This window comes from Lingula anatina, chromosome 1 (genome assembly GCF_051362555.1).
Source record: "Lingula anatina isolate TDL-2025a chromosome 1, LinAna3.0, whole genome shotgun sequence".
NCBI lineage: Eukaryota > Metazoa > Brachiopoda > Lingulata > Lingulida > Lingulidae > Lingula > Lingula anatina.
The window spans coordinates 10,283,304-10,304,217 of NC_141767.1; the positions used below are offsets into that span (position 1 = coordinate 10,283,304).

The 20,914-nt window shown below is 37.3% G+C and overlaps 2 protein-coding genes across 2 annotated transcripts; both read right to left on the minus strand.

Annotated features, from left to right (window-relative positions):
- Positions 1–1,146: 1,146 nt before the first annotated feature.
- LOC106167340 (atrial natriuretic peptide receptor 1) lies at positions 1,147–15,436 on the minus strand. Its single transcript, XM_086999291.1, has 21 exons — positions 12,637–15,436; positions 10,300–10,482; positions 9,866–10,030; positions 9,177–9,487; positions 8,544–8,682; positions 7,829–8,044; positions 7,557–7,635; positions 7,155–7,344; positions 6,857–6,940; positions 6,532–6,606; positions 6,050–6,226; positions 5,508–5,670; positions 4,863–5,012; positions 4,406–4,583; positions 4,092–4,232; positions 3,656–3,779; positions 3,397–3,465; positions 2,786–3,059; positions 2,353–2,447; positions 2,145–2,224; positions 1,147–1,630 (listed from the first exon to the last, which is right to left on the minus strand). The coding sequence occupies exons 1-21, from the start codon at positions 12,962–12,964 to the stop codon at positions 1,186–1,188; spliced, it is 3,666 nt and encodes a 1,221-aa protein (XP_086855417.1). The 5' UTR covers positions 12,965–15,436; the 3' UTR covers positions 1,147–1,185.
- A 165-nt stretch (positions 15,437–15,601) lies between these two features.
- Positions 15,602–20,839, minus strand: LOC106167384 (ubiquitin carboxyl-terminal hydrolase 30). Its single transcript, XM_013546167.3, has 9 exons — positions 20,614–20,839; positions 20,243–20,413; positions 19,905–20,005; positions 19,325–19,423; positions 18,758–18,901; positions 18,026–18,091; positions 17,536–17,703; positions 17,073–17,275; positions 15,602–16,810 (listed from the first exon to the last, which is right to left on the minus strand). Exons 1-9 carry the CDS (start codon positions 20,717–20,719, stop codon positions 16,012–16,014), a joined length of 1,857 nt encoding a protein of 618 aa, XP_013401621.2. The 5' UTR covers positions 20,720–20,839; the 3' UTR covers positions 15,602–16,011.
- Positions 20,840–20,914: the final 75 nt, after the last annotated feature.

Below are 20,914 nucleotides of genomic sequence, written 5' to 3' on the forward strand. Positions count from 1 at the left end.
AGTAAACATATTCTACACTTAAATTATAGCTAGCTGGCCTGACACTAATACTTTAATCCCAAATAACGACTCTCAGAGCCCCGGTCGCAGCGAAAATGGAGTAGATGGATGCGATAGTGGAGATTTTAACAGGTTGTTTAACCTCTTTCCTTCTCATTTCCTTCTGAATGCTACAGATAACGTAGCTGTCTCCACCATCAGTCTCGGAGGTCACCGGAAACTCATCACCCCAGTGTCAGTATGTCTCTGCCGTTTGTAGCTTGTAGGGAGGCGACTTTCCAGTGACCTCTCACACTCAAGGTGACTTTTACACGGATCCTTTATCCAAATTCATCCCCATTCCAGTCGTTTTTTAAATATAGAACACAGTAGACAAGAACCAACCTAAAGCCCTATGTAGGCTGTTAGAGCGTTTACACTATGGTTTCAAAACTTGTCCTTATTGTCGCTCGCTAATCTTTAATGGGAGTTTCATTTTTACATACGACAAATATTACTGTAATGAATTTAAGTTTGTATATCCAGCATCGGTTTGCAAAAACTCGGATATATAGTTTAATTTGAATTAAAATAGGAAATCTTAACGTTTTTAACGTCCTTTTTTTTCTTTCTTTGGTTTTAGCAGAATTTACGGCTCTGAAGATGCAGTTGACGTTTACAGAGAAAGGGAACTCTATGGCTCTTGTATATGATATTTTTAAATTAAAATTAAAATCAGTCTCTGTTTCGATGATATGTGTGTATTTATTTTCATCACACCAAACATACATGTATATTGTGTCAGTTGTCCCAATGAGGTAGGTTCCTGAGATCTAAAAACACTGAGTGGACGTTTAAGGTGGACATGTCTTTCTACACATTTGCCATAGCTAAGACATGAGTCAAAGCAACAATGTCCACTCCTACTTCTCTTATTTAATCACTTTTGCTTAACTTATAACTTAAAAACGGTAAAATAACGAAGGAATAGACATTCTCTTAGGCTAACAACGAACCAAATACCTGAGTATCGTTGACGCCTGTCGTTAAAACGCTCAAAATATCACAAATATATCTGAACAAACGCACACCTATAACGCTAGTACCTTTTCAACGTTTAAGTTGCACATCCAGGTCAGCAAACAATAAAAGCAATGGAAGACTGTGAAAGCTAGAATTTTCATGTTTTTCTTGTGAGTGTCTCACTCAATTTATCTTTATTTCTGGGAGATCAAAAATGAAATCTACTTTCGGCTTTCCGCGAACGGGCTTCACAGCTATACCATTTTCTGTGTTCTCGGTTTTCCGAATAGGTTTCGGCATAGGTTTATTTCCAGTCGGTACAGGTGGTGCTACTGTCGAAGACCTCCGTCTTGCAGACAATGGAGGAGTCCCTTTGTCAGGGTTCATTTTACATTTCTCAAACTGCATGGTTTTAAGTTTGTGTGGCTCCGAAGAAATGTCGTTCAAGTTTTCAGTTGATAGCCCGATCCCGTGAAGACTGATGTCTGCGAGAGATTTTAGCTCTGCGTTGTCGTTCACAGACAATGCACTGCGCGTGCCAGATGACAGTTTTCGGGGCTGTTCGTCATATTCCGGTGAACTGTTGGCGGAGTTAAGGTCAACCATGCTGCTCATTGTGCTCTCAGATCTAAAATAGAAAAAGCGAAATGGTGTGACACTAAATTCTACCCAGTGTTCAATACAGGGGTGGATCCAGGATTATTTGAAGGGGGTCCGTTTTTTAAGAATGACAGGACGCGGATGAGAAGCCGACCCTCGCCCCCCCCCCCCCCCCCCTACCCGTTGGCTTGGGGTTCGGGACCCACTAAAGGGCCCCGAAAAAAATTTGGTATTTTAGGGGGCCAACGGTGCCATTTAGTACGGTTTAGAACTATGATTTCGCTAGTCAAAATTCTAATTTCAAGAGGGGACCATTGGTGAGTTTTTCTTTCAGAAATCGAAGGGGGGGGGGGGGTCAGGACCCCCCTCCCCCGACACCACCTCAAATCCGCCACTGGTTCAATGTAGCCTTTTTGAATTCAAACCCAAATTCAATAAAATCGAACAGCACACGCACATGTATTAAAAGCACTCAGCCTTTGCATATTAACAAAGTTGTAAAACACTTTAAGATCTTTTATCAAGGCTAAGAATATACTCACCCGACTGAATCTCGGGGCGGCAATGGCTTGTTAAAACCTTTCTTTCCAAGTAACCAGTAGGTCGTTTGCAAACCTTTGCCCTGCAAGAATATATGTCACCGTGAGCAGTACCCACAAATGATGGCAACTGTTATTTCTGAATTTGAAAGCAACAGTTATACACACAAAAGAAGCTTAATTAATTAGAAGTGGTTAAGTGTCGGAATACCTTCACTTCAATTACACCTCGCTCTGCAGTCTCGAAATCCCAGTCTAAATTTATAAGTGCTTCGTTCATGGCGCTGCTCATATGAATACACAAAGCTGAAATGATAAAGTTAATGCATTTCAAACATTTCATAGCTTTATACCCTGTGGCTACCCTCCACCAGGGCCACATATAGATTTTTTACAAGATATTAGCAAATATGTCCCTGGTTAATTCATGACACTTTTCTAGACTTTTGGAGAAAAGTGTACAAAATAAATCTTCATCCCTGGTACAGGGTACCCTGTGGCATACTTTGACTAAACAGCTCCTGTCTAATAGGCATAACATTAACATGGTATTTTATTGCTCTTTAGAATAATTTTCCCTGATAAGATGTCACTTCTAAATACCAATTAACTAGTATATGAAAACCCCTTAAATTTTCTCTTACCTTTACCCGTAGATTCCATCCTGGAAGCCATATTGACCGTGTCACCAAAAAGACAGTACCTTGGCATTGCCGTGCCCACCACACCCGCCACACAAGTACCCGTATGGAGACCAACTCTGAGCTGTAACTGTTCCTCGGGAAGATGGCGAATCTTAAAGTTCAGAACAGCACTGAGGAGATCTAAAGCAAGATTGGCTATTTCACCAGCGTGTCTGGGGCCGTTTCTCTGAGGTAGTCCGCTTACGCACATATACGCGTCACCAATAGTCTCAACCTGATGTTGTAAACATTCTCATATATATTTTTTCACTGAATCATGTCACAATAATAATAATAATAATAATAATAATAATAATAATAATAATAATAATAATAACTGTGAGTGATGAAAAAATGGTCAAATATTTTAAAGAAGCAACTTTGGTCGAAATGAAACAAGCTTAAGGTCCGGGCCTTATTAAACTTTAGCCTGGATTGCTCTCGGTTTGCAAAACGTCAATATTTTAAATTTACGGCTTATATAATAAACCTGCTAAGCTGCGCCTCAGACAGAAAAGAAAGAAAATCTAATATAGTATGCAAAGAAAAACCAACATATTGCAAAAATTTACCTTGTAAACATCGTGCGTCTCAATTATAGAGTCAAAGCAGGTGTACAGATCATTCAGAAGGTCAACGACCTGTAACAAACATTGGTAAACTTCACAAATAACATAAATATATTACACTAGTGACTGTACACAGTATTTGTATTTTCTAGATAAAATCGAAAAGCAATCATTCATTTTTTTTTTTTTTTTTTTTTTTTTTTTTTTTTTTTTTTTTTTTGCAGAAAAAAAGAAATGCAGAGTTATTCTTTGTATCTAATACCTGTAACGGATTGCTCTTAGCAGCAATAGTAGTAAATCCTACGATATCTGAGAAGAAGATAGAAACTCCGTCAAATGTTTCTGGCTCTACAGGCTCCCCTCTTTTTAAGGCCTCTGCCACTGATCTACAACAAGAAAACAGAACACATTGTTTGAAATTTATGTACAAGGAATAACATAGAAACCAATTTCATTCACTGCCTTGCATTTTACGTTTTAGACCAGTATCAAGGCATAAGCATTGCTAAGATCTTGTACTGCATTCAAACTGTATTTTTGCAACATGTATACATACATCTTTGACTGTATGGTTTTCATAAGTTCCTTTCTCTTCCCCTTTCGTGTGTTTTTTAACGTTTTCAGGCGTCCTTTATGGTATTTTTCAAAAGAGCAAACCTTCTACAAATCAACGTGATGGTGCAAACAAGGTTACGTACGGGGGTAGCATCCTGAAGAGCAGCATATCTGTTTTTTCTTTCTCCAATTCCAATTCCTCCGTTCTCTCTGCCACAAGGTCCTCGAGATTATTGGCATATGATTCCATCATGTTCATCATGTTGTCCATTATGTTCACACGCCTTCAAACGAAACCGTTGTCAAGCTTTAAAATGACAATCCCTAAGGAACTACTTCAAAAGAACCGTTTAAAACTATCGAACACTGATTATTTTCCAACTATTTGAAACTTTTTTTAGTATATAATAGTAGACTTAGTATTCAATTCAGATAACTCAGATCACAGTTCCCTTACTTTCCGCCATTTAATGCCACTAATTTCTTCCTGACGATGCGGAAATCTGGCCTTGCCTCTGGTTCCTCACTCCAGCACATCTCCATTAGCTTATGTGTCTCGGGTCTCATCTCCATATCGTGGACTACCTCGGGACGGTACGGGGGTTCCTCTCCGGCCATAACTGCCGTTATCACATCTTATGAAACATTCATGATAACATATAGAATTCTTTGGTTAGAGTCTCTTGCTTCTCTGCTTTTCTGCTTCGTCATTTGTTTTGCTCCGAACATATGGCAAAAGAGCATATTTTTCTTTACAATGTACAAAATCGATCTTTATTCCAAAAACTTATCGTATCCCTTTTTAATAAAAAATTTCTACTTTAATCTTGTATACCTATTATTTTCAAAGGCACAAATTTACCATTTTTTGTTTCAAACGTGAAAAAAGAATGGAATATGAAGAAGAAACTTACCTTTAGGTGACAAATCATTGAAATAGTAAGGACCAGTTCTCATCATAATCTCCTGGAAGATGATGGCAAAACTATAGACATCTCCTTTTTGGGTACCCTTCGCTGGTCTGTCCTCCATTCGCAGCAGCTCTGGCGCTGTCCACAGGAGTCCTGAAGCAAGAAGACATGCACGTGCGGAACAGATTCACAGATTCACTGGTGGATTGGTAAAGAAACCTGTAATTTCTTAGACTTCGATCTATTTTCCAATTTTCCTATTCAGGAAAGTATCACAAAGCATGTGAACTGCGCGTGTATAAGTCGTGGAAATAAAACCTAGAGACGAAAGTTCAACGTAAAGTTTCATTCAATCCTAACAGGCAGCAAGAATATACTAATTCCAACTTCATTATAATATTTCGTTACTATTTTCGTTAGTTTACGCCTTCTGTTTTCATGTCTTAATCGAATTGTGTGAATAACATTAAAAGCAACTGATATACGCTTTTCGAGAGGTACAACTATGCCATAAAATTATGCTTCACTGGACAAGCTATACAAGTAATCAAGGGGCATCAAAAATTAAATCCCCTGAATTTAAAATCGCCTCACGTTACATATAATAATAATAATTTATGGAGGTCATCGCCCTGAATGAGGTCTTACGTGTAAAATACTCGTGTTCTCCCATATCTTGGCTGTCTTCTCTATACACCTGGAGTGCACCGTAATCCGTCACCTTTAGGACCCACCTGCTGTCTATAACGCAGTTACTGGATTTAAGGTTACCATGTGAGCGAGTGGGGACTTTGTGTAAAAACTCCAACCCCTAGAGTGTATTTATACAAAACAAAGCATTAAATCATTTTGATCAATCATTACAAGTTATACATATCTATTTTCAAGAGAGCAAGAGGTACCATAATCTTTCTTTATTTTTCTTGAGCATGTCATCATAAAATGGTAATAAGAGAATATCTAAAAATTGCTACAAGTTACAACTATTTTGTTGAAATTATGCATTCTGGACAACTTATGGATATGATTTTTTTAATTGTAGGCTCAAAAATAAGTATAATGTAAACAGTATGTACACTGAAGCAGGGGCAGATCCAGGATTATTTGAAGGGGGCACGGATGTGAAGCCGACCCCCCTGACCCCCCTCCCCCCCCTCTAAATCTGCCACTGCACTGAAGTCTCGTCTTACCTTTGCTAAGTCTGTAGCGAATGACATTTTGAACATAAAGTCCAGCTTTATGTCGTCGTTTTCTATGACGTCCTGCAAACTTCCCTTGGTGCAGTACTGGGTAAGGATGCACGGGTTTGGCGGCTCCACACACGCACCAATAAAAGGGTTTAAGTTCTCGTGCTGCAGGTCACGAAGCTAAAATCACGTTTAAAAAAATTGGTTTTAACTTTATCTGTGTGTTTTTCCAAATACTTGACGTGGAATAACCTATTTTGTGTTATATCCGTGTATTTTTACGAGGCTCATTTTCAAATATAAAAAGAAAAGAGCAGAGAAAAGAAAACAAATGGATAAATATTGGAATAAGATAAGATAATAATTCATTAAACCGGGAATCTTTTGCCCTGTATAGTAGCGCCTTTTTTTAAGATAAGATAATAATAAGTAGACGAAGAAATAAATAGATAAATGAATAGATAGAAAAACCTTTATAATCTTACCATTTTAAACTCTCTGATTGCTTCTTTGTTTATGATAACCTTTTTTCGCATTCCTTTTATTGCAACGAGGTGACCCTGTAATGAAAATTCAATGCATAAATATATTGTTATATTGTTTGGTGTGCACAATTTTTGCAGCAATTAGTTACATTTCAGCTCTGAAAAGTGGCTTATTTTATACGTGTAATGACCAGCCGTGTACGAAACATGAATAGTTGGTGCCTTAGAAGGGAACACAACGTTCTCTAGAACCCCTGGCCCAGCGTACAATCTCAAGATGAAATAATTGCCCAGAAATACTTCTGTTTGATTATCTTAAGCTCACCTTATATTGACCAATGGGTGCAAAGATTTGTTGGGATTTGTCAAGACTACAGAGAGAGCCAAGACCTATCGTCCCACGTGTTTCCTGAAATATATTGTGTTTGAAGCTCAATCTCAAAAATGATTAAAAGCTGAATATACAGATTAGAATATAAACTAGGAAGGAAAGGACGTAAAAATGGAGCGACCGATTGCAAAACATACTAACAAAAGAACGAAAATACTCATCTATGCAATCAAACTAAAAATTCTAGACAGATGAGACAAACAAACTACTACAAGAGCGCCACAGGACGCACCGAGCGAACCAAACGTTTCCTTGGATGCATGCGTCTCTCCCCTGAGCTGGTGGTGCTTGGTCTGGCAGACTGCTGCGTTCCCGGGCGTCCACCAATTCCAGTGGTCGTCACACGTTGTTTGCGAAAGTGAATCTCATTGTAGTCTACTTGCCAACTACTCTCTCGGAGTTTCTCCGACTGTTTATATTTCCTAAAATGAAGAAAGACCAAGAAATGTTTCTGTTTTTATTAAACCAATCATATTAATGCGCCCGATATAAATATACATTGTATGCTAAGCCAACAACGGTAGCAATTATATTACATTTTGAAGCAATGTTGTAAGGTGCAAGTTGTGTATTTCTATTTTCATGCATATTTATCACAAGGACAGTTAATTAAAACGATACACAAACGACTCACCTGAAGACCAGCAACAGGAATAGGATGGCCATTACCACGAAAATTGCAACCAGAACACCTACCACAATCGCAACCACGTCTGCAATGAATTCGTCATATTGTAAGATATATCCTATTAAACATTCATGTTTGTGATTATAGATGATAATAATAAACTTATTCAAATTTGCTATTTTGCACATCAACTCCAGATTTCTTATCGAACCGTATTTAATGAATTATCAGCAAAAATGTGAATAAGTAATAGCTGTGACAAAATATCCTACTCTTACCAGTTTCACATAGTTCGTTCTGATAGCCGCACTCTGGAGTATCTGGAGGGTGGCTTCCACGGTTTCCTGGCCATTGGACACTTAGAATTGGGGAAAACACCTGCGGTGTGCCGGATAGTGTGCCGAGAGTCTGCCAACTTCCTCTCTGATAGTGTTTTAGAAAAAAGGTTGGGATTCTGTCTCCATTCCCGTCCATTTTGACCAGGCCGGTCACGCCTGAAGTGATTGATATGAATGTTACGCATTCGAAAAAGAAAATACATCAAATTAAATACATTATGTCATTTAAATGGCTAATGTTCTCTTGAGCAGTAAGCTCATGCTTCAAAAGTACAAAAATGTTTCGGCTAAGGTTCACTTTTATCAAAAACATAAGCAGTTGAATAAGTATTTCAAAAACAATTAGTAACACATTTTGTACGTATTGTTCTGAGGTCGGATCTTTTTGTACTGCTGTCGTCGTGTTTGTAACTTACCCAAATGATTAGGGTATAAATATCGAAGATTAAAGCTTTGTATAATTAAAAGTAAGTCCCTTATAACAGTACGCCATGAAAGTCCGATTCAAAAGTCATTTCTAGGGAAAGCGTCAGAGATATTCGCAAAGAACTACTTCCGAGTTGAAGTAAATGATAAAACAATACAAGAAAGGAAGTTTGTGTATGAAAATGACATTTAAAATGAAATAAACAGGCAGTCTGTACGGCACATTTACCTTGGAATCCCTGAAGATATTTCGTACTGTTAAGCACTGCCAGCGTGTCATTTCCTAGGAGGCCTAACGTCACCGCCCTGTTCACCATGTGAGCATAGAGAAGTACTGCGTCATGGAGGAACCCTGCATAGCTGTCCACCTTCATATACATACATAAATACATGTATATATATATATTGTTATAAAAGTAATACTGAGTGTATTATTCAGTGATATTTCACTGTTGCTCTTTTTAAAAAAATTTATTACAGTTATGCAGTATATATAGACCATCTTTCTGGGCCTTTTTCTTCTTTCGTTTTTTGAATTGCATAAATACGTTTGAACAACACCGATAATAGAATTGTCATTTATTGTCCTTTCAAAATGGCAATTTTTTATAATCAAATATATGTTCTTTCCTTTTTCCAAGGCACTCTTGATTTTACTACTACTAATATCCCTAAACAGTATCATCATTATTCACTGAAACGACGCAATTGTGTCACAAGGTAAAATGAATGACTGTAAATTAAAACCAAATTTGGTAGCTCGTTTTGCGTATTATTCTATCAAAACATACATAGATTAATCTTAAAAGGCCAGACAATGAATAGCTGTTGATGATCTACAGTTACAGTAATTCTGTCCCACCTTTTGATAAGAAGACATTGTGTAGTTGAAAGGTGGAGTTGCCGTCCGAGTGCGGGTGTCCTTCTCAAACTGTTCATATTGGGCGTCAGCCTGTTTCCTTGCTGACAACGTGAATAACAATTGTGACGCATCTTTCAAATCCTCTCTCCTCGTTTTTGTATTTGAAATCCATGGTGGTTCTTTGTCAGTTGGTATATTGGACAGGATCTCAAAATTGACGAAGACGTATTCGCCGTTTGTAAACCCAGCGTCATGAGCGTCTAAGAGCAGTTTGCCCAGCTGCTTAGTGTTGGGGACGCAGATGAGAACGACTTAAAGAGAAAAGAAAAACCCGATTATCCAACAGCGTTGACATAGGAATGGGTCTGCCTCTCAACGTTTAACTAATTGAATTGAGATCAGGTGTCATAAGATAACTTTAAGTGCTGCATAAGCTTCAATCGATCCCGCTTTTTTCCTTTTTTCTACTAGAACCGGATTGAATGTCCGGAGTACACAAACCCTTCTTTGTACAGCCTTTCACGTAAAAATCGAATTGTTTAGTGGATTTGAAATAATGTGCTGTGGTTCGCTAGCTCTGTTTGATTCAACGTTGTTGGGCGGGAAATATCTTGTCAATTTAACAATTTATCGGATGTAGTACTTTTTATTTTGTTTTAAACTATAAACATCAAAGCAAATTTACTCACTCCTACATTTCTTTTTCATTTCCTCCAAAATAGACTTGAAGTCACTCGTTTGTGAGTCAGCGAATGACATGAAATAGTTAAGATGGAGATCCCGCCTCGAAGTTATGATTTCTGTTGTATCGTTACCAACAACATTACAGTCCGTGTTGTCTGCCTTCAGGAGACCTGGAAATTATCCGCATACTTCTTCTTAGAACACAGTTCAAAAAAGAAAAGATTAATTGATGAAAATGCATACTATCACTAGCATTTTTAAAAATTATTTTTCAACAACTTCATCTTAATAACAATCTAAAATCATAAACTTAACAGATCGTTTGCCCCAGCGATTCTAACCGAATTACGCATAAAAATTTGGGCCCATGACACATGTAAATACTGAGTACGATACGTGCATCATGGTTCCAAGATAAAAAAATAATTTGGATCTTCACCGATCTTTTTCCATTTGTAATAGTCCAATACAGTAGTCAGGGAGGCAGCTATGTTATCCGTGGAAGGCAGGGTTCTGTACAGTGTTGGGTATGTCTTCTTATAACTGAGGTCTGGGGCTGGTGAGACCCACGATATCACTGGGAGATTCCAGTAAGACGCTAGTAAACTTACAGACCTGGTGGCTGAAATCGTAAATATTTTACATTGTGTGATACGTCTCTTAAACTGTCAATATCTCTCTCACTTTCTCTCTATCACTCTCTCTTTCCAGAAAGTGAATAAATACTTTTAAGGCTCAGATACATAAAGTGTGGACGTTTTATTATGACATGTATGTTCATGACAGTCCCAAGAGTAAGTAGTTTCATGCGGGATAACAAACCGCGAACAACGGGTCATTTCACACGCGACTTTTATTTTGACTTTTCACCGCAAGTAAAACAATGAATAATTGATTGTTTTACAACAGCCAACCAAATGTGAAACTGCTTTGGTTACAATTCATCTAAAATTTATCTTTGCACTTTACCCACCAAATAAGTTGTCAACTGCTTAGATACTGATTTCTATTTGATTGCTAGCGTTTCAGCAGCCTATCAGCTAAATAATAAAGATAACGTAAGCTGGAGGAAATAAGCGAACGCGTACCAATGGACCTCTAGAATAGAAATCACAGTCGACTGAAAATAATCCTAAAGGGCCATACGAGATACCAAGGCAATGGCTTTGTAATTTATTTTCGTGTATTTGCTAAGATTAGCTCAGCCCTGATGTATAACAACCCTGTTTATAGACGTCTGAAGAAATGGCATTTAATGAGGCTGCAAAAACAGTAGCAAAAAAAGTGTAATGCTCCGCAGGGTTAAAGTTGTCATTGAAAACAGGGAACTAACCACTGGCATTGTTCTGATGTGCGCTGGGACTGAAATTTAACTCAGGCTATTTTGAGAGACTGAATATTGTTGGGGGGAATTTTTTCGGCTCCGTAAAAGCTTTCTCTCTGCCTATCTCTTTGGTCACAAAACATGATTCGATTACATGCCAGATAAGAAGCATCCGTTTTAATGTCATCTGAGAAACATTTATATACACAACTGATGAATCATTTCTTGGTGTTTAAATTATTTGGATACTCAGATATCACTGTTTGATTTTTAGCTGTGCTATCAAAAACTAAGTAGCTCTTTTCAAGAGTATTTTCGATTTTCAGTTTATTTCAATAGATTTTATATTTCTTATTCGTTCACTGGGATATTCACCTTATAACTGTAGGCTCTTTTACAGACCATTTTTGAAGGTCAAACAATTTGTTTTATCTTATCTTATTTATTCCTTGGTTTGTTGTTGTGACATTAGGCAAAACAAATGTTTTGCTACAGTGTAAAATATTGAAATGTAAATTGTAATGAAAACCAAGGCAGATCATGAAGAGAAAAACATTTCTAGACTGTAGCACATTTCTCCCTTTTTTATTTTTCTTGCTTTGCCATCTAAGACGTCGCAGTTTACAATCATTTTCAGTCATTCTAGCCTTTTCGTACATCTAGAGTAATTAATCTCAGTCCATTAAAATAAAACCTAAGATCAAATCCTTGCATGGGGGCCCTCACTAAATTCAACAAATGCAGATGGCACATTGAACTGAAAATTGTTTAAAATGTTGTGTTCTGTCGAAAAATGCCAAGAGTTGAGCTCAAACCATTTGCCCATCTTACCATGCAATGCCCAACAGTCTCCATTTGATAATGAGTCCACAACAGCCAACAAACTTGGACTTATTTCAATGAAATGGTCCGTTCAAAATTCAGACGCGTTACGCATCGTTTTTATCACTGTTGCACTCGCATGCTTTCATTGCGATGAGTTATTTTTGACTTTGTTTTGTTTAATCAACCATTGGAGGAGTAAATACGAAGAATGAAAACTGACACTACCCTTTCCTTCTTCCATATTTTCTAACGTTATTTAGAAATAAAGTGAGAAAAATCTAACTCTAACTAGTAAAGCACTGAGAGAGCGCAGGCTCAGTTCTCTTTATTATTAATAAATTCATGGATCACCACCAACATCTGATCGATTGAAAACTAGCGTATTTAAGGTCTATCTTTAAAAATATATATAAAAATCCATATGTAACTTTTTGAGTTAGGCTGTTAACAAACGAACACAAACATAACCTTCTCTTATACCACCCTTTCTTCTCTGCTGTTTTCAAAATAAGAATTAAAAAAATACAACTTGTTAACCACACAAACCACATTAATGGCAAGGAGAACAATCGCGGGTCACTACAGGTGCCGAGAACGCATCATTAGAAACTAAGTATTATCCCTCACCTTTTGAACAGGGCGGTCCAATGAAAACGCTGACGTGTTCTTGTAAGTACAACTCCACGGCCGCCCCCAGGGCCACGCTCGAGTCGCACTTTGTGTCTCGCCACACAAAGTCGAAACTGTAACCAGCATTTTTAAGTCCTGGAAAATTACGTTCGATCTTCTCTTTAGCCACCAGGACAGCCCCTGCTGACGTTTGTCCCGAAAACGGCGTGGAGGTGGTAGACTCCCAGGGAAATAGTACACCAAGTTTCAACAGCACTGCTGCCGTCGCTACTTCCAGGAATTTTGCAAAAATGAGACTCAGAATAGTTAGGCTCCGAGTTCTCATGCTAGAACAGTGCGCAAGAGTCCCTTGCGACTCATTACTGGAGCTGATATTGACCGTTGTGAACCGAATTCCACTTTGAAGAATTGTGCATCATAATTTTGTTTCGTTCTATACCCCCTGAACCAGTGAATCGAAAAATAAACATAATCTGGCCGCGTGCTGGACATGAGTAAAACGCATCAACCTTTGGTCCAGCAAAATCACCACAAAATAATCTGTGTAATAAATCGACTTCAAAGGGTCTCTAATCTTTTTCAATTTCAAAAACACAAGGTCTATTAAGTGTAAAAGGCACTTGTCGTGTTTCTTGAATCATACACACTCCATCGAATAGACCGCACGGGCCTCTGCTCATATTATGAAACTAAGCATCCCAACAGTTGTCCAATAAACCTTCACAAAACAAAAGATAAACACGCCCTGGACTCAATACTTCCAGTTTCAATTTTCTCTGCCACTTTCCAGCTTTCGGTAAAAGTGAAATTTACAACCTGCTCCATGTAATCGTTAATGCCAGCAGTGATTTTTCCTCGCTCAATTTCCCGGCAGCGAACGTGACATGTCAGATGTCGATAATCACATAATACGCATGTCAGGGTTAGGTAGAAAAATGTACTCATTTGATAAGAATTTAAATCCAATCTTCAAATCCATATCTTTAGCATGTTTGTCTTGGGCTAGGGAACTGGTTGTGTCAACCTGGTGTCCTATAACCTGTATCAGGTAGGCTACCGTAGAGGTCACGTGACATAGGGGCAAGAGACGTAGTTAATTTTCACTGGTAATGATCTGGACGCAAGTACTATCTTCATCTTCATATCTTCATTAATCCCAAGATAATCTGCAATATCCCTATCGTTGCTTACTGCGGTTTCTCATGGCAGCCAATAAATAGTCGCCATTTCAAAGTGCCAATTTATTATTTAAAGACATTAGAATTTCAACTAAGTCTAAATTATAAGTCTTTTTGAAAGAATTTTACATACAGAAAAAAATCGATTCCACCTGTTAAAAACTCCTGTGAACATTTTGATATGATTGCTATTGCCCTTTCAAATGTATAATTGCTGGCATTTCGGATAAACTCAATGAAAAACGAATTTATTTGACTAGACGAGGAATGGCAAGAAAATATTGAGCGAGTGCTCAATGAGCGAGGTCGAGGTATTGTTGGTCTGCTTCAAAATAGGTCTCGAAGAAGAATTTCTTCATATGCATTATTATGTTTACAAGATTCACAAAAAAATAGATTAAAAGAATGAAGAATGAAGTTAAAGTGAATAGCCTCTATTCAGCAGATATAATTGCCCCACCTCCCCACACCTATTGTCTTAGGAAAGGGAGGTAGAGGTCAGGGGTAGTCTCATTCCCTGATGAAGATGTTCTGCTAGACATCGAAATACTGGAGGTAATAACTATTTCAATATTAAGCTGTTGACTGAAGAAAAATTACTTCATTCTTATAGCATAACACAGCTGATGAAATTCTTTTCTGAAATAGATTAAAGTTTTAAAGGCAGTTTTATCACAAAAAAAACTTTTGATTAACATGCCTGATGAAATATTTAGCAGTCCGCTCTTTCATAGAGAAATAACCAAATATAACCGAAAATATATCACAAAACATTCATCTCCTTATCTCAATTTTCAAGGAAAATGTCAAGCTGTGAAGCAGAGTTAAATTTAATCTACTTAAAATAAATTTGGCTTTTTTTTCTGTCCGGCACGCGTCAAACGCCCTGCCTGGTGGCACTACACGATTCTACACGGACCGAATTCACTCCTAAATTAGCACTGGAACTAACACTTTCAAATATATGCTGAAACACAACATTTGCGTCATTCTTACGCGGCTGAAGCACCAAGCGGTGGCGGTGTAAAAATACTTCTGACAACAGGTGGCGGTTATTCCGCAATTCATCTAGATAAAATCACGCATTATCTTTGCATGAAGTTCTTATGAATCGACGATCTGTCTAGCTGTTCGTGCTCGACTTTGCTGATGTGCTAGAGTGAATTGTTATCACATGTGCAGTCTCCACAGAGCTAACCAACGCCTGAGAGATAACCACCCAGTCTTCGCCAAGTTCAAACATTACTATGGGAAAGTTTTACCCGTGGGAAGTATGCACGCTGTCTGTTTGACGTATCCACCACATCCAAATGTGGAATCTACTCTGCTCTGATGCCATGCTTCAGTACACGCCAATATTGGTACAACGTGTTTATAGGCTCTAATTCAAAGTACTTTAACAAATACTCACTTTCGGTCATCGACGAAGATGTAACAGTAGAATTTAAAACGATTGGGCGTGGCTTACAAATATATGCTTACGAAAATATTTAAAATACTCGAGCGATTCCCCGTTTAAAGCTGATACAGCAAAATAATTGTAAGACTTCTCGTGTCTTTTTTAGCACCGAGAGACCCCTAATATGCGTCTTATTAAGAATTCATCACCGATGGACGCGATGGATTACAGGGCTCATATCTACAGACATCTAAAACCCTGGTGTTAGGATACTAATAGGAAGAGCTTTATAATCACTTTCTGTGACGTACATGACATATGCCAATGATAATAATATCATTTCGCGTTATGTTTCATTTAAATTCAGAGAAATTACCCTGACAAGTTTGATACATTGCACATAAATTATATTTTCATCCAACGTGGCACTGGAATATCAATACGCTGGAATGACAGATAAAAGAAATGAGTGTCAAAAAACTTGTCCTTAAATATCCCTGTACTTTATCTTTAACATCGTTTTAAATACCCATGAGAAAGTTCATACGATTCCTTAAGATACGACATATCAAACAATTTAAAAAATACGAAAAATAGGCTAGATCACGGGCCGGCAGAAAAATTACATTGATTAATTATAAGGAAACACTCCAACGCGACACTTCATTTATCATACAATTTCATTATCACCATTGTGGTTTAAAAAGGTGAGTAAATAAATGCCATATGAGGAAACTATCCAGCTGCATAAGGACAAATTAAAACAGATGATGAAAACAAACTTAAAATGTGCGCTTAAAATCTTTCATAGAACAACAAATAAGCTTCGGCTTGCAGTACTGACTGAAGAGATGCTCTAGAGACATGTTCGTCTGACGTATACAACCATTTTTCATTATGTCTCTGACCACAGCCAGATGGGGCTCGTCTGTATGTAACAAAATGTCCAGAAAACACATCTCCTAAATGAACCACCACTGCCATTAGCCTGTATTTGCTGTCTGGACAGCTTTCCTCTCTCTGGAGATGGAATTTGACATTATCTTGGGACCCCAAAAATTTTGAATTCTCTTTAAGAGTAGGTGATTGAGCATTTTCCTTCTTTGACCAAGCAATTTCTGACTTTGGTTGAGCAATATCCATCTCTGTTCTGGCCTCAGTATTTCTTTTTTCATCTTCTACTATCTCTACTATATTTAGGTTGTCAGAAGGTTGCACAACGCTTTGTAGCGATTTTTCATGCACGGACTTATCTGTTTCACAGCTTTCATCACCATCTGTACTCTGATTGAGATCACACTCCTCCAGTGTCCCTCTACTGACACTCACATCCACTTCTGTTTTGGGCTTATTTAGATCAGTTTCTTTCGGTTGCTTTACACTGAACTCAGTGTAACAACTGGCAGCTATTTCAGTATAACATGTATCATTTAACTGGAGTTCAGTTTTTGCCATTTCACTCTGGGGGGAGTTTCTTTGGTTTGTTTGCTGTTCACAGCTTGTTTGCTGAGTAATGGGTGTCATTAGTGGATTGTTTCCCATATTTTTCTTCATGTTGGACACAGCTGGTTTTGGTGCTGAGTTGATTTTTTGTCTAAAAGATAAAGAAAAAAAAAAATATATATATATATATATATATATATATATATATAATCATCCATTTGTGATATTTCATTTCTTTCACTTCAAATGAAATTATCTAAGAAAATATGAGATATAAAAAATATTTTGCTGGAAATTGTTAAAAAAATAAAAAAAAAAACATGCTGACACATAGATAAATTGGTTGGTGTTTAACTGAATCAATAGACATAACTTTTTTTATTTACATTAGCATAGTTAATCACAGAAGTTACCTTTTATTGAACAAGCTACCACCCTGCAGACCAAACAGCCCATTTGCCAACCCTATAGATAGGTCTGGGGCCTTCCTCTTGTGGTACACATATGGACTCATGTCAAGTACCTCTGGGAATTCAACATGATCATTTCTCTTCATAGGCATGCCATTGTTCAGCCATATTGTTCTCTGTATGTGGATACATAGATTCTGGGGCAGCTATAAAGAAACAACATAAACCATTTTAGCATCAAACTTTTTACTTGAGGAATATAAGCAACCGAACAATAAAGAACAGTATGAATTGTTTAAGCTTTAAATCTATATCCCACAGAATGCCGTGTTCCCTAGACCTTCTAAAAATACAATAAACTACCTTTAGCTTTTGAATAACCTTAAATACAATTAATGAATATCAAAATATTTATAGTCTGTCACAGTATTTATCTTCACATTTAACTATTTAAGGAGTATCTTACTTTTCCAATAGTAAGTCTCTTCATAAAGGTGGCTTTGGGGAGTGGTTTGCTGTTGTGACATTGTGATATGTTGCCATGTAATGTCTTGGCGCAACCCTGACACTCAACATTTTGCACGTACTCTGACATCACGTAATGACGAAGGAGGCGATCTAGTGTCACAGGTACCTGGAAATATGGAAATTGTAGGATTTATTATTATGCTGTAGAAAATATACCTTACATTTTGTTGATGTTGACATAATGCTAACATGTTAATGCTGACATTTTGCATTAATATTTTTCAGCTGATAAATTTTCATCACATTTTGGCAAAGATGTACAAAATGTACTGTAAAATTGCTCACAGAGCTAAAATTATTAAATAAAACAACCATTTGAACTATGTTAAAGGAACTTTGTTGGGGACATAAAAATGAAGAACCATGTACTCTGTACAAATTTGGTTCAAAAATAAATTATTTGGCTTAATAAATATATGTGTACTTACCCAGACATACTGGTTTGGAGGAATGCTAAGAGACAAGCTGTCAAATTTATCATATCTCACTGGATTCTGATAAGAAAATAGAAAGAAAAACAAACATGCAATTAATATACATTCATAAACAATTATTTGACATGCATAAAAACATAGCTTTAAAATATGCTCACTTTCATTTTAAAACTAAACATTAAACATCTCCAAGTCTGCATCTGTTCTCATTGTAATAGCTGTTAGCAAATTTTAAAATTTTTTGTATACAAAAATTTATCACATCAAAGACTTAGAGGTGAAATTTTTCAGTAATCAGGCCTACCCAACTACCAGACTTGGCACCGAATGATCCTGAATTCACCGGTAGATCAGACCACACTTTCAAGGTGTGTGTCAGATCGCATTACACAGCATCATATCCTGAACAAATTTTGAGTGGTGATGCAATGCTTTTCAACCCCGCTGAGAATCGTCACTATCACATCGCATACTAGGCAAGAGCGGTGTCGCGTCTGATACTGTGTAATGCAATCTGACACACACCTTGAAAACGGGTAGTGTGGTCTGATCTACCGGTGAATTCAGGATCATTTGGTGCTGAGTCTGGTAGTTGGGTAGGCCTGGTAATTATATCTGAAATATTAAAGAAACTTACACAGCAATTAGAAAAGAAATTTTTCAGTACTTTTCTGGAAAGCAGAGACATACATGTGGTACAAGCATTACTCATACCACACGCCTCACCTTGTAACCACATAACTTGCACTGTAGCTGACTAGCAAGGAGTCCTCTAAATGGATGCTCAGAATCTCTGCAGGGGATAATGGGTAGCAGGCCCTGGCATCTTGTAGCTGCTCTGCCTTTTGGTTGGTACTTTATATTAGAATCCTAGTAGTCACACACACAAAAAGTACAGGTTAAGTTTTGAAATTGTAGAATATTTACAATTTGAAATGGCAACATAAATTTGAAATAATGTTATTATGAATTTAAGTTTTATAATCATTAATATCAGGAGTTTCATGACACAATTTACATGTCTTTAAAAAGATTCAGTTTATGTGCAAATGTAAAATCTAAGGTAAGCACTTAACAATCACTTACTTCTACATTGCCTTAAGACTTAGGGTGCATTCCCAGAGATTTAGATTGAGATCTACCTAACTCTCTGGGGGTTCATGCTAAATTGCAGTCAGCCGAGCGTGCACCATAGTTAATTACCCCCTTACATCTTTTAGAAGGCGGACAGTAATCTAGTGAGACACCCCACAGGGATAGATCGATCTAAAATCTATGGGAATGGGGTCTTACATAAATGCTATTGACATCAAAGATAGACACAACACTTGGGTACTTGGTACTCTCTTCTTCCAATGTCTCTGTTAGTACATGGAACAGCTCATGAGAGTCCTAGAAAAAAGAATAAAATGATCCAACTGCAACTGGTAATGAACTTATTTCCATCTCCCTCCTATCTTTCACTTTCCCACAGATTGTTTCATACAACTAACACAAAATGTGTTAGTTATGAATGCATGCTATATACTAGTACAAGACAAATATGATCATAACAGTGGCTTTAATAAAAAAAATCCTTCAAACCAGCAGCAAAGATCAGAGTTAATTGTGCTCCAATATTATGGTGTGTATCAGGTCACCTCGTCAGAGTTTCCTTGAAAAAGAGATTTCCTGACTTAACAGGCACTACAATATTGGAGTGCAAATAGCTCTGATATATCTCAGCTATTGTTTTGAAGATATTATCACACTATCTGAGTGGATACAAATGACATTGTGTATATCTGAAAAAAATTTTAAACTTTGTTTAGTTATGTAATGTTATGTAATCACAATATACATGTCTTTGGAGATATAGATGAGTATTCTTTACCTGCTCTTCTGTAGGCGGTATGACCCATCGCCTAAGTCTCAAATTTTCCACAACTTCCAATGCACTGTTTGTATGTTCTGTGTCCCCTTGGTTATTTAGAACTAAAGACAAATTAGGCAAAAATATCAGCAGAAAGTAAAGATTGTGTTGTAGTTGACAAAGTTTGATTTTAACAAGGCTTAAAATCTTATCAGGAAAAAGATATTTTGCATGTTACACTAAACATACTTTGTATAAATTGCTTTACATCTTTGAGTGGAACATGCTTTCTAATACCATGCTACATATACTGTAATATCACATTCTTAGGGAAAAAAACAACTAAAAATAACCTATACCTTTCAGTATTTTAATGAGCGCAAAAGCGATGCACTGTGTGTAACCCTTGTTAATCCTCTTGTCCACAAAGTCCCCCAGCCACTGTACAGTGTAGTAGCATGGTGCCAAGGCCTGCAGGACAGCATTCAGGAAACAGGTATTGCCTAAGTTCCTCAGCCCCGGACAGGTGTCTGGAATTAATTAGTACAGGTAACAGGGTTCATCAAACATTCATCTCACAATTTTTTGGGTGCACCACTGGTTGCTACTTTTATTATTTATCTTATTTACACATACATTGGTATGGGCCAAAATAGATGTTATACTATAGCATATTGATTGAAATGCACCAAATCGCCTCACACTCAGATTCTTTCAGATTGTGCATTACCTTTTTTCAGCTTCGACTTTCTTTCTGAGGGACCATATAAGATGTAGACACCAGCCATAACGGCAGCAGCTGTGCTGCCAAGAAGGAAGGCATTTTTGGTATCCATTCTGTGACAAAAAAATTATGCAACGATTTCCTTATACTTTATATGTTTGTTTACACCCTGCCATCAGGCCCGTGCACCTTCTTTCCGTCTTCATGCTGTTCTTGGAATTGTGGGTAAAAATGTTCATTTCGGGAGAGCAGAGGAGAGGGTTAATAAAATGCAGTATTTTATTTCATGTAGCCATACGATATGTAT

Coding starts and splice junctions, on each gene's coding strand:
- LOC106167384 (XM_013546167.3), bottom strand. CDS start 20,719: ATGGATACCAAAAATGCCTTCCTTCTTGGCAGCACAGCTGCTGCCGTT. Junction 19,424..19,904: donor TACCGCCTACAGAAGAGCAG/GTAAAGAATACT, acceptor TCTTTTTTCTAG/GACTCTCATGAGCTGTTCCA. Junction 16,811..17,072: donor GGTAGCTTGTTCAATAAAAG/GTAACTTCTGTG, acceptor TTTATCTTTTAG/ACAAAAAATCAACTCAGCAC.
- LOC106167340 (XM_086999291.1), bottom strand. CDS start 12,964: ATGAGAACTCGGAGCCTAACTATTCTGAGTCTCATTTTTGCAAAATTC. Junction 9,488..9,865: donor AATGAAAAAGAAATGTAGGA/GTGAGTAAATTT, acceptor TTTCTCTTTAAG/TCGTTCTCATCTGCGTCCCC. Junction 5,013..5,507: donor AGAACACGAGTATTTTACAC/GTAAGACCTCAT, acceptor TTCTTGCTTCAG/GACTCCTGTGGACAGCGCCA.